Raw genomic sequence first — 13,527 nt, forward strand, 5'->3', positions numbered from 1 at the left:
AACAATCACAATGAAAACCTTACCAATGGCACAACTGCCCAGACCACAATGAAAACAAAGGATAAGTTGTCTCCAAACATTTGTCCTGCTTTGCTGCAAAACTCGTGCTGCACACACAGTGTGGAAAGCCAAGAGAAGCTGCATTTGAGGCACAACCTGTGACAGAAGCTCGACCTTGTTCTCCACGAAAGGCTCTTGAAAAGAGCAGACAGGACTGTGGAGAAGATTCTTGGAAAACTAAAACAGCTTTCCAGAAGTGAAATGAAAATGGAAAGAAACAATCCAAGATGTTTTCATGTGTTCATTTCTATGCTGTCCTTTTCTAGTGTTTTAGTGTTGCACTGCTTCTCCATGCCATTAAGTCCAAATGGACCTCACCTCTAAGATCAATGACTTGTGAGTCTTAGACACTCTAAAATACCATAAGCTACAAACAGTTTGCCTTGCCCTGGTTTTGTTGGAAAGCAATGCTGGAGACATAAGTGCAGTGCTTGGCTCGGGCAGGAATCCTCCAGACAGGGAATGAGCCCCGACAGTGTCTGAGCCTCAGCAGGACCAATGCACAGCAGGGACCCAGGGGATTCCCATGTCACCGTGCAGGAGTCAGGACTCGGGGTTTGGCTCAACAGGGCAAAGTTCTCATGCTGGGACAGACTCAGGGGTGCCCCCGGGGCATGCGGGGCTCGGCCATGGGGCGAGTGGGGCGAGCGTGGAATGGACACGTGGACAAGCGAACACGCGGACAAGCGAACACACAGACAAAAGGCCCCGGCGTTTCAGTTGCGGAAGCAGCAGCGGCAGCAGTGGCAGCAGCAGTGGCAGCAGAAGCAGCGAGTCTACAGATCCTCTCGATTTCTTGTTCCTCCTCTCCCTCTCCCGCATTCCCGCTGCCTCTTCCCCGGTGTCCTGTTCCCCGACCCTCTCCCTTTCTTCCCTTCTCCCCTCTTCCCCTTCCGGGCCATGTTCTGAGCCTGCCCCCAGCCCTGGGCGGTGCTGCCCCTGCCCCGTCGCCATCCTCGGCCCCGCCCATCCCGCTGTTGTCTCGCCTCCGCCCAGCTCTTGCTGTCCTGGCTGTGGCGCTGTTGGTTGGGTATCAGTGCCTGGGGCTGCGGAGGCATCGCTTCTCTTTGGCTCCACTTGTCCCGGCCCCAGCCCCAGCTCCAGCTCCGGCCCCAGCACCAGCCTCAGTCCCAGTCCCAGCCCCAGCTCCAGCTCCAGCTCTAGCTCTAGCCCCAGCTCCAGCTCCAGCTCTAGCTCTAGCCCCAGCCCCAGTCCCAGTCCCAGTCCCAGTCCCAGTCCCAGTCCCAGTCCCAGTCCCAATCCCAGCCCCGGCCCCAGCCCCAGCCTCGGCCCCAGCCCCGGCCCCAGTCCCAGCCCCGGCCCTGGCTCCTCCCGGGGCCCTCGGATGGCACACGCGGCACGGCCGCTCCTGCCGCCCCCGCTGCAGCTCCCCCAGCCTGAGCTCCGCCAGGGCCCGGGGTGGGTAGGGATGCCCGGCCCAGGACACTCGGGGAATGGTTGGGGGCCATGTCTGGCCCCGGGCTGAGCACTGACAGCCGTGTGTCACCCGCAGGGAAGTTGCAGGAGGCGTTGCAGGACCGGTACCGGATGGGTTCGCTGCTGGGCAGCGGCAGCTTCAGCAGTGTCTTCTCAGGCACCCGGCTCGCAGACGGTGCCCTGGTGAGTGGCAGAGGCCGAGGAGGAGGGAGGAGGAGGAGGAAGAAGAAGACGAGGAAGGGGAGGCTGAAGCGTGGTGTGCCAGGTGGCGAGCTCAGCACGCTGCTGCCCCTTGGCTCGCAGGTGACTGTCAAGCGTGTGCCGCGGGATCACATCCGGCACTGGGGCGAGCTGGTGAGTGAGAGGGGCCAGCGGCAGAAGCCGGGGCGTGCAGGGCGGTGAGGAGCCGGGGCCTGGCAGGGTGGGAGCTGCCGGGAGCCCTGCAGGGAGAGCGGGCATGGAGTGAGCGGAGGGGAGCATCCTGGGCTGGATGAGGAGCCCCAGAGCCCTGGCACGGCCTCAGCCCCGCTGACGGTATCGTGCTCCTCGCGCAGCTCAACGGCGCCCGTGCGCCCCTGGAGATTGTGCTGTTCAACAAGGTGTCCACTGGGTTCCCTGGAGTCATTCAGCTGCTGGAGTGCTTTGAGCTTCCCAGCTGCTTCTTGCTGGTGATGAAGCATCTGGAGCTATGTCAGGACCTCCGTGATTTCATCGCGGCTCGCAGGTTCCTGCTGGAGGAGGAGGCGAGGGGGCTGTTCCGCCAGGTGCTGGAGGCCGTGCAACACTACAGCAGCTGCAGGGTCCTGCACAGGGACATCAAACCAGCCAACATAATCATCGACCTGGACAGCGGGCAGCTCAAACTAATTGACTTTGGCTGTGGGACCTTCCTCCAGGACACAGTCTACACCCAGTTTGCAGGTGAGCTGAGCCTGGGGGATGCTCCTGGGCATCTCACGTCCCAGCCTGGCTGTGGCACCAGGGATTTCCCCCTTTGCTGCAGGCCATGGCATTGCTTCTGCAGCCAAGTTGTTTTTGGGTGGGGGTCAGAGGGGGGCCAGCTGCCAGCTCTGCCAACCTCATTCAACACCCACTCAATCGTGGCTAGAGCTGGGGCAGCCAGCCCGACACAAACCCCATGGGGGTGACAGAGAGGGGGATCAGACCTGGGCACTGCTCAGTTTGGTGTGCAGGCGAGGAAGGGCTTGGACTGCTTTGCTGCCCTTGTTTGCCTTAGCTTATTAATGTTTTCTGGGGGCAATGCAAGCAGGGAGGAGAGTGCGATTTTCCCACCACTGGGTGGGTTTTACTTCTGTGTGTCCTAGCTGGGCCTTCCCAGGACTTCTACTGCCCTCTCCCAATACCAGTGGCTCCTTTTCCAGCCCCAGTTTTGTACACAAGAGCCAGGTGCTCGCAAGGAGGCAGCAGGTCACCCCCTGTGCCACTGGTGCAGCCTCCCATGCCCTGGGGCCAGGCTCTGGGAGCAGCAGCATCCTCCTGATGAGCTCCATCTGTATTCCATAGGAACACTGTCCTACAGCCCCCCAGAATGGACCTACCGCAAATGCTACCACAGCGAGGCAGCAACAATCTGGTCCCTGGGCATCCTGCTGTACCAGATGGTCTGCGGGGAAGCACCCGTTCAGGAGGGGCTGGGGCATCATCCGGGGCCAGCTCAAGTTCCCACAAGGGCTCTCTCAAGGTGGATCCTCATCTCTGGGCACAGGGAGTACCAGTGCTGGGAGACAGCAGTGGGCTTGTGAGCATCCTGCTCTGGCAGCTGCTGAGGAAGTGGCAAATGTCCTGCTCTCCTCCAAAACAGGGAATTGACTGGAAAGTTCAGGCACAGCTCTGAGAACGTCCAGCAGAGCCCAGACACGGGAACGGTGAGGCAAAGCAAAAAGGATCCTTCTCCAACTGCCTGGTGATTTATGGTTTCTCTCCCCAGAGTGTCAAGATGTTATTAGTTGGTGTTTATCCATGCACTCCTTGGACAGGCCATCTGTGGAAGATCTGTTCTATGACTCGTGGCTGCAGGGTGTTCATCTGCCCTAGAAGATGGGAGAGATTCACAGGCACCATTTGATCCAGGAGCCTGGATCAAGCAGCTCCACACATCTCTTGGTGATAAGAAGCAAAGAAACCCAGACTTCTTCATCCTGCCTGTACCATGGAGCCGGGGTCATCAGATGGGCACATCTGTTCTGGAGCTGAGCTGGTCTCGCAAGCACTGGCAGCCACCATTCGACCTGGTTTTATTTATCCTGCTTCAGTGATGGCTGAGTCCCTGGGCAGAGCACTGTCAGCCCAGTCTGGCCCCCAGGGAAGGAGAAGCAGCCCCTGGAGAAGCTGTACCAGGTGGGGCTGCTATAAGGACAACCTCAAAGAGACAACCTCTTCCTTGACCTGGCCACTGGCAGCTGGAGATGATCAACTTTGATTCTGGCCCTTTCTTTAAAAGCATGCTTCACACCCAATTTGCAGGTGAGTCCCCAGCCAGGGGAATGCTCCTAGATCTGGGCATGGCACGGCCTGGACGGGCACCAAAGGTTCCCCCCTTTGCTGAGTGAATGCAACAAATTCTTCAGTGGGTGGCCAAGCTGCTTTTTGGCTCTGGGCAGCTGCTGAGGGGCTGGATGTGCCATGGCTGGCTGCAGGCTGGGCACACGTGCTGCCCTCCTGCTCTGCTGCCAGGGACAGCAGTGACTGGGAGGTTTGTGCCCAGCTCCAGGTGCAGCCAGTGTGGCCTGGGCACTGCAGGGGTTGGGACAAGGGGGACAGGAGCCTTCAGCTGATGGGCAGGTTCTGGTTTCCTTGCAGCCGGGCCCTGTGGATGCTGAGGCAGCTCTGGGCTGTGCCAGGGCTCTGCTGGGCTCAGCGCTGGGCACAGGGCTCTGCCCTCACAGGGCTCTGCCAGCTTTGCATCAGACGAGCCTGTTCTGAGCGCACCGCCTGAGCTTTCTGCTTTGGCAGGGGAGGGAGACTCTCCTGCAGCCAGGAGATTGCAGTTAGGGACACACACCCAATTGGCAAGAATCCAAACTCTCCACAGTCCCAGCTGAACCCCTGGATCTCCACAGAATGTTTTGTCTGTCCCACTCTTCATTCCTTCTTGGCTGGAATTGTGCAGTTGCACTTTCTTCTTCCTCTAGAAGTGCCATGAGTGGACAAAACCTGGCGAGGGGCTGTGTTCCTAAGGCAGTGCAGCCTGGAGCTGATGGATGGAGAATTGCCCTTCTGCACTTCCAAACCAGAGCAAAAGCTGTAAGTGGGACTTTCCATCTTTAAGAAATCACTGACAATTTAAAGGAAATGTGCACCTCATTTGAAGGGTGAGAAGAAAGGGCATCTTCTAAAGGATTTGGGAGTTGACAGATTTTAGATTCCCAGTCCTGCTTGAAGCTGGCAAGGCACAAAGCAATTTCCTCTTGCTTCAACCACAATTTAAAATAACAATATTGGAAATAAGCCCAAAAATTGTTTTAAAAAGTCTGCTGAGGTCAGTAAGATGGACTCATGCCATCAGCACATTTACAAAGTAAATAACTTAGTTCTTGTTTTTAAAAAGTCAGTTACCCCTTTATCCAAAAGTATGAACTATTTTTCAGTAACACCTTCATTTTATCTTTCACATCTTTTCTGTGGCTTTTTCTTTTAATTTTTCTTTTCTTTTCCTTAAACCAGAAAAAATGCCATAAAAAAAGTGTCCTTGGCTCCTGGTTCCCGTGTGGAGCAGCTCCTTCCCACTGGCTGAGCTGCTCAGGCAGAGCCCTGCAGCTCCTGGCCCTGCAGGGCTGAGGCTTTTCCCCAGTGTTGGGCACAGACTGATGGAGCAGCACTGCTGAACACGGGGACACACAGAGGGAGCAGAAGCAGCTGCCTTTGGCCACCTGGAGTTCCAAGGGCCAAACTCTGAGCAGACAGGGCTGGAAGAGACTTGCAGGCTCCTTGTTTGCTGTGCTGCCCTACTTGTGCCAGCCCAGCTCTGTGTGGGGCAGAAGGAGAAAAAGGGACAACTCCCTCCCAGCCCAGGGACCCCTCTGGCCCTGGGGCTTGGGGCACTGTGAGCACCCACTGCTCCAGCCACTGCTTCTGCTGGCACTGTCAGCAACACCCAAACTGTGACTGATCCCAAGGAAGCAGCAGCAGTGCCTGGATCTGATCCCTGACTCTGGGGCAGGGCTGGACAAATGACCCCCACACCAGCAGCAGCAGCAGCAGCAGCAGCAGCAGCAGCAGCAGCAGCAGCAGCAGCAGCACATGGAATTGACTTTCAGCACAGCCCCTGCGACTCTTCCCTCCCATGTGCAGCGGTGTCACAGCAGCCTGGGGCACCTGGGAGCCCCCAGTGCCAGCAGGGACTTGAGATGGCAGCTCTGGGCTCCTGGAGGTTGTGCAAGGAACAGAGGTGGGGACTCCGTCTCATGTGGGACTTCCAGATGGAAAAGGCTGCTGTGAGCAGGCAGCTGCAAGGACAGAGAAAGGAGGGGCTGGAGCCCCTGATCTGTGCCAGTTCCATAGCCCTGGGCAGCAGCCATTGAGCCCCAGGGGAACAGAGGCACAGCAAGAGGGACAAAACCAGTCAAGGTCAGAGTCTGGGAAGAGCCAGAGCTGGGAGCAGGAACAGCTGCTTCAACTGCACCCTTGGAGAAAGCTCTTGGCTGGTTCAAAGTGCTGAAAGGTGTGAAGAGCAGAGAGGTGACACCAAACAATGCTCCTGGTTCCACAGCCTCCCCTCTCAGTGCCCCAGAAGGAATTGGATGAACTGTATTCATCTCTGCAAGTCGTCTCCTCCAGCATGAGCAGCTGAGCACCAGGAGCTAAAGGAGCTGAAGCCTTAGGCCACAAGAGCTGACCAAGAGGGAGCTTTCTGACCAAAGTAGTGCTGCCAACAGGGAGCTAACTGAGCCCAGCAGATGGAATCCTGGAATTACAGAATCTTTTCTTTGGCAAAGTCCTGCTTTTCATCCAGCACTGTCAAGCCAGCACTGTCAAGCCCACTACTAGATCACATCCCTAAAGTACCAAAGCCTGGACAAGAGGCCCTGACTAAGGGCTGAACTGCAGGCCCTGAGCCAAAGGTGACATCTGGATGAACCTTCCAACCAAAGGTTATCTTTGTATCCACTCATCAACGAAATATGCATGGTCATTAGCACTGTGATAGATGTGTACAGTCATTAGTGAAACATGGATTGACCTTTCTGTATTTAGAAGCTGAACAAGGCCATGGAATCCAACATGCCTTGTTTGGGGGTGTATGGTCAAAGTCATCTCCCTTGGTTCCTCCTTGAGCCCTGGCCAGGCTTTGGGAGAAATCTAAGAGGAGAATGAAACCAGATGTTCCTGCACTGGAAGTGCTGTCAGTTTGTTTATTCAGCACTGTCAGAGCTGGGCCCTCTCTCAGCAGGGTTGGACCCTCACCTGTGGCTGGAGGCATCTGCAGGAATTCCCAGTGTCCGGGAGTGGTTCTGCAATCCTTGGCTGTGACATCTTCCCCCAGCTGATGTGTGCACCTGGGGGATGGCAAAGTCTGGGGGTAACTGGGGATGGATCTTTCTAAATAATTATGGGCAATCTTTGGTAGTGATGATTGGGTGCATTGCTGAACTTCTCCTTTTGTGATTCTTTGCTGCTTTGAACTTCAGAAAATGACACAATTCTTTCAGTTGGTATCTGTTGGCGGTTGAGTGTTTTTCTATTACTTTGTCAGTTGAAAGAATTTTTCCCATTATCATGCCAATGGAGCTGGCTGGGTTACACCCAGGGTCTCTGATGACTCTAGACAAAAGGGGTAGGTGGGATCGGCTCCTGGAGGGGCCTCTGAGGCTTCCAGGAGGGGACTGGTGTTTCCAGTGAGCTCGGAGGAGGACACCTGGATCTTCAGCACATGCGGCCAGAGCACAGGAGAGCCAGACCCTCTGCGATCACCTGCCCTGCATCTGCCCCGTTCCAGCCTCCCGCTTCTGCGGACACAGCTGACCACCCGGACACACACGGTGAGTGAGGAGCTGCCGCTCCAGCCCGTTCCCACCCGAGACCGGTGTGCCGCCCCACCCCCTCCTGCCTCCGTTCCTGCCTGCCCCTCGGCAGCTCCGGGCTAGGACTAAGCACAGAGACAGCGTGCTTGCATCTAAAAGGACTGACACCAAGTTATCTATTCTGTTCTGTTAGCAATTTGAACAACTGCTATTGTTTTCTGCTTGTACAGTTAGATATATTAGTAAAAGAGCTGTTATTCCCACCCCCTTATCTCTGCCTCAGAGTCCTTGATTCAAATAATTATAATACTTGGGGGGAGTGGAACCAAAGTCTCTATTTCAAAGGGAAACTTCTGCCCTTACTGGCAGATACCTGTCCTTTCAAACCAGGACAGTGTCTGTGTCTTTGTTGCTGACCTTGCCCACTGGTAAAACCAAATTCGCATTGTCTGGCTGGATCACAACAAAATGTCACTTTTTCAGTGTAAATGTAAGGAATCAGGCCCATCCAAAATTCCTGCATGCAATGCCCTTCCCTAGAGTTTGCTATCTCTGCAGTGGGATGAGGTCAGAGCACTGTGTGAGCAGTGGAGCAGTCAGTTAAAAGAGGATGAACCATTGGATGTCTTAAAATGCATCCAAAAATTGCCTATGGAAAAAGGAAGAGATCTTGTGGGTTTGGGATGATGAGGATGGATTTTGTTAACAGCATATGGGACACAGCACCAACCGAAGGAGCAATTTTTGTTGGAACACTCCCACATGGAGCCACAGAAGAAATTTTAATCTTGAGTTTGAATTTCTTTGTACTAGTGAAATAATAATGATTTCAAATATAATCAAATAATATTTTTATTTGTATATAAAGTGAATAATAATATAATGTGAAATAATTCTGACAATACTAAAGTGTTAGCTTTGGTTACTCAGGGATGTAACACTAAATGCCTTACAGAAGAGCATTAACAAGGATATAAAGGTCATGGTAAACTTTGTGAGATTATTTATAATGAGTAAAGTAGAAAGGGATGAAATGGGCTGTTTCAATGGGGTTTGCTGATACTGTGATGTGGAATGTGTTAACTGTTACTGTGGCAAACATGGTGATGAAGATTGCTGGGTTTTTCATATACCAGACTATCCACAAACTGCAGGATTGGTTGAACAGGTGAATGTTTGTTAAAAGAACAGCTGAAAAAAATGAAGAGATGAGAGCCTGTCCTGATGGAAAACCCATCTCTCAGATGTGCTCCATACCCTTAACAATGGGCCCACAGGGAAATGGAAAGCCCCTGGATGTGCATGGCTGCATCCAGTTTGCAAATGCAGCCATGGCCAGTGAGACTTGGACTTGCTGGGAAATTGTTCTGGGTGTGATGGCCCCTGACAGGGCTCCCCAGAGGCTGCAGAGGTGGACTTGGATGCAGTGCAATTCATTAGGATGAATCAGAAACAAATGAGAGTTTTCAATGCAGAAAGAGGAATTCTAATTCCTCCAGGACACTTTGGTTGGTGAACTGCTCACTGGAGCTTGGCCTTGCAAAGTGTTCATGTCACGGGAAAAGTAACTGATGCAGATTGTCAAGGAGAAATCAAAGTAATCCTTTTAAACAATAGTGAAAAAGATTGGATTATTTATTCCTATGACACAGTAGCACAGTTATTGATATTTAAGTTTTGAAAACAGTAGTGAGAAAAGGAGACCTACCTCAAATCACCACTGTTTGGAGATAAAGCATTTGGATCCAGGAGCCCTAATAATGGAGGGAAAGTGTGGGTGCAGAAGCCAAATGGCCCTGCCAGGCCAGCTGAAGGAACAGCTCTGGGCAAAGACAGCACTGTTTGAACCCTGAAACCTGGCCAGGAGGGATGGGAATATGTCCCTGCAGCCAAGTGTCTGTGTGAGAACAAGTGGATGTTATGGGATATTGTATTACAGATCCTGCCAGACCAAATCTCCCTGTTTGCCCCAACATCTCTTTGGAAAATACTCTGATCCATGGGACTCCATGTGAAGGCTGATGTGACACTGAGGGACTTCCACAGGAATTCCAACCAGGAGCCTGGGTGCCCTCAGGGACTGGGACCAGGCACCTCCCCAGCCAGAGGGGAAAGGACCCCACCAAGCCTTGTCAGCCACAGACAGTGCAGGAAAGCTGAACAGCCAAGAACCTGGGGGACATTATTCTGGAATTAAAAAGGCACCAGCTCCATGAACAATGGAATTATTGCTCCTAACCCGGATGAGACTGAGGAAAAAGAATGAATAACCTTGTCCCTGAAGTACTGCTTATGTCTGTAAGTTTTATCTTGAGAGTCAGCCAGAATCTTGTTCACCAAAAATGCCTCTAGAGTTTCACTAAGGATTAGTCATGAAATTATTATGAAAATTTAAAGAGTGAAGTAGCCAAAATACTCAATGTAGCTAATTGCTGGGTATGTTCAAAACTGATGTGGGGAGGAGTGGGGTTCCCTGTGGGGTGGCAGACCTCTGTCAGGGAACTCTGACTCATAACAGAGTCAGTGCAGAGACAGTTACAGAAAACTGTGCTGTGGAACAAAGGAATACAACTATCAGTTTTACAGGATTCAGTAAAATTTCCCTTCAGTACAAACTGAATCCTGTTAGAGGCCACAATGTGAAAGGATTTCTGTGCTTTACTATCACTCCAATATCAGTAGAACTCGGGGTGCTGAAGCTGCTCAGGGTCAGTGTTCCAGCACTCCCAGCTGCAGGGCCACTGTGAAACTCCTCTGGCCCAAAGGCACTGGGGACACAGCAAGAGCACAGGGAGGAGTCCTGGATCCATCAGCAGCCCACAGTGGGAAATGGGAAATCAGACCTTTGGTACTGGGAATGGGACCTGCTGGATGTGCAGAAACAATGCCTGTAAATGGCTTCCTAAAGGATGGTTTGGGTCCTGTTTCCAGGCAATGTTGGTGCCTCCCTTGAGGGTACTTCAGCAACAACCATGAGGAAGAGTTAGGGCTGAGAGAACATTTTCCCCCTGAAGAGTGCCTTTGGTCTCAGACAGCCAAAGACTCTGGTTCACCCTGAGCCCCATGTGCACTGTCTCGTCCTGTGGAGTTTACATTAATGAGCTGCATTGATTATTAGAAGAAGTAGAAAATGATTTTGTGAAAATGTCCAACAGCACATCCTGTGGGCTCCAACAAATACAAATGGGGCTCTACAGAACCACATGGTTTTGGATTATCTGCTTGCTGGCCAAGGAGGAGCCTGGGCTATCATGGGACAGGAATGCTGCACTTCTATCAGTGACGAGTTTGAAGTCCAAGAGTCAGGAATCACCTTGATAGAAAGAGTAGCAGAAAGAGGAAAATTCTTGGTGAGATTGGCTTCATGGCTGCTAAATTGGAGGCTGCTGTGAAATGTATTTGTGTCAGTCACTGCAATCATTGCAGTGTGAGCACTTGGTGTGTTATGATCCTGTGTAAGAGTTGTTGTGACACTTGGTGCTGGAAAATTGAGTCTTGAGACCTGTCTAAAAAGAGGCACAGTCTCAAAAAAAAGTGGGGATTTGATAAATAACAGAGAATACAACTAATTAGGCATGTTTTAGAAGGAATGTGACTTACAGCTCTGAGTAATGAACTTGAACAGCACTTAATTGAAGAACAAGAGGCGATGCCTTTATGGCTCACATCTAAATCTAAGACTCAATTATTGAAAGAATTGTTATGAAGGTTGTAGTTCATGCCTTGGTCAAAGCACTGATTGAAGTACCAAGGCCTGAACACAGGCCCTGAGCCAAAGCTGACCTCTGGATGAACCTTCCAACCAAATGTTATATTGTTACCTGCTCATTAATGAGGCATTTTTAGCAATATGATCTGTGTATCTCTGCATTGGTGAAACATTTATTTACCTTTCTTTGTTTAGAAACCAAACAAGATCCCATCTGTTTTTGTTTGGGGGTATTTGGTCAAAGTCAACTTCCTTAGTTGCTCCTTGAGCCCTGGCCAGGCTTTGGGAGAAACCAAACAGGAGAGTTAAACCAATGTTCCTGCACTAGAAGTGATGTCAGATTCTTTATTGAGCACTGTCAGAGCTGGGCCCTCTCCCAGCAGGGTTGGACCCTCACCTGTGGCTGGAGGCACCTGCAGGAATTCCCAGTGTCCGGGAGTGCTCTCTGCAGTCCTTGGCTGTGACAGCTTCCCCCAGCTGATGTGTGCACCTGGGGGATGGCAAAGTCTGGGGATAACTGGGGATGGATCTTTCTAAATAATTATGGGCAATCTTTGGTAGTGATGATTGGGTGCATTGCTGAGCTTCTCCTTTTGTGATTCTTTGCTAACGATTATGTGCTTTGCTGAGCTTCTCCTTGTGTGATTCTTAGCAGTTTTGTGTCATATAAATGACACAATTCCTTCAGTTGGTGTTTGTATCTTTGGTGCTGACCCTGCCCACTGGTGAAAATGAGTCTCATCCTGCTTGTTACCTTGGAAGACAAACACCATCACTCCAAATGTCCCCTCAGTTCCTGCCTCCTTTCCCCACTTTATACACTGAGCACGATGTGCCATGGTCTGGGATATCCCGGGGTCAGTTGGGATCACCTGTCCTGGCTGTGTCCCCTCCCAACCTCCCCTGCAGCCCCAGCCCCTCCCCAGCATGGCTGGACAAGGGGCAGGAAAGGCCTTGGCTCTGTGCAGGCTCAGCAAGAACAAAACCATCTCTGTGTGCTCAGCCCTGTGCTCAGCACCTGAACCCAGCAGTGCCTCAGTGCCAGCGGCTGTGGCATCAGCCCCTCAAGGGCTTTCCATGGCAAGTGCCACCACGGGTGACCCAGGTGTGCTGTGCCAGGGATGGCTGCCATGGAAACAGTGCCCAGCTGCCCTTTCTGTCTGGTTGAGCTGGCCTTTGGCCCTGCCCTGGGCTGTGCTGCTGGTCCCGCTGCGCCTGAGCAGCCAGCAGGGCACAGGGCAGGTGCCACGGCACAAACCCCCAGCCAGGGATCCCCTCTGGCTCTGGGCAGTGACTCCAGCCCTGAGCAAGGGGCCCAGGGCAGCTTTCCATGGCAAGCAGCCATCACAATGGCTCCAGGCCTTGGCTGCCTGGCACCAAAGTGAGGAAGGTTCTGTGTGACTGCTGCCATGGCCCCTGAGCGCATCCAGGAGCATAAGTGCAATTGTCCCTGGAACAGCCCCAGCACCGCTTTGCCCTGAGGGTGCCAGGGCAGCCGATGACACAACAGATCTGCATGCAAGTGGCCCTGGAGCCTGACTGCAGAAACGGGTCCTTGGGGTGCTTTCCAAGGAAACTTGGGCTGATGAGCATTGCCGTGGCAGCCAAACCCAGCAGTGGGGCCAGTGCAGTGTCCGTGGCCACAGTCCCTTGCAATTGCCCAGGGCAGGTTGGGATGATGATCCGCCCTCCCAGCTGGCCCAGGGCAGCTCTGCAGGGGTCTTGATGGTGCCTTGGGCTTGGCACACATTTGAGGAGGGTGTCTGTTTTCAAGGGGGAGCCTTTTTTTTGTAGCAACCTGAACTATTTTAGAGTCCTTGCTGTGTGCAGCCAATTTTCCAAGCAAAGCAGGTCTCAGGTGAGTGAGGAGAGACAGGATGGGGCTGGGGAGTGTGAAGCAAGGTTGTCCACATTGGGCCAGACCTCAAGGCACAGCTTGTTTGACCAGGCCAGGCCTCCTTAGGAGAGACACTGGTACAACATGAATCATGGAATGCTGCAATCACCTCTAAAGAGAAATTTAATAAAATACACCCTTGTCCTGGTTTAGGGCAACGTGTGGCATGCAGACATTGAGAGAAAAAGGAATAACAGTTCTTTAGTAACCAAATTTTGTGTGCTGGATATAAAAACCTCATTAGGTGGCAGCATAGGGTCTAGCTTACCCAGCCTGGGTCAGGTGGCACGTGGTTGTGGCTATGTTTCTCCCATTTGGAGGCCCTTATCTAAACATGGGCCCTATAAATAAAGCTACTGTGGCTGTTACCCAGTTTGTTTTATGGGTTTATAAGGGAAGGAATTAATGGTTTTTAAACTTCCTTTGGAAGGTGGGTACATGGA

The 13,527-nt window shown here is 52.5% G+C and overlaps 1 protein-coding gene across 1 annotated transcript; it reads left to right on the top strand.

The window, feature by feature from the left end:
- Window positions 1–1,527: 1,527 nt before the first annotated feature.
- Window positions 1,528–6,048, top strand: LOC306812312 (serine/threonine-protein kinase pim-1-like; the record flags this gene model as incomplete). Its single annotated transcript, XM_079326809.1, has 6 exons — window positions 1,528–1,680; window positions 1,801–1,851; window positions 2,052–2,418; window positions 3,022–3,199; window positions 4,650–4,761; window positions 5,182–6,048. The coding sequence occupies 6 exons, from the start codon at window positions 1,528–1,530 to the stop codon at window positions 5,293–5,295; spliced, it is 975 nt and encodes a 324-aa protein (XP_079182935.1). The 3' UTR covers window positions 5,296–6,048.
- Between the last annotated feature and the right edge of the window lie 7,479 nt (window positions 6,049–13,527).

This window comes from Erithacus rubecula, assembly GCF_903797595.1.
Source record: "Erithacus rubecula genome assembly, chromosome: 25".
Classification (NCBI taxonomy): domain Eukaryota; kingdom Metazoa; phylum Chordata; class Aves; order Passeriformes; family Muscicapidae; genus Erithacus; species Erithacus rubecula.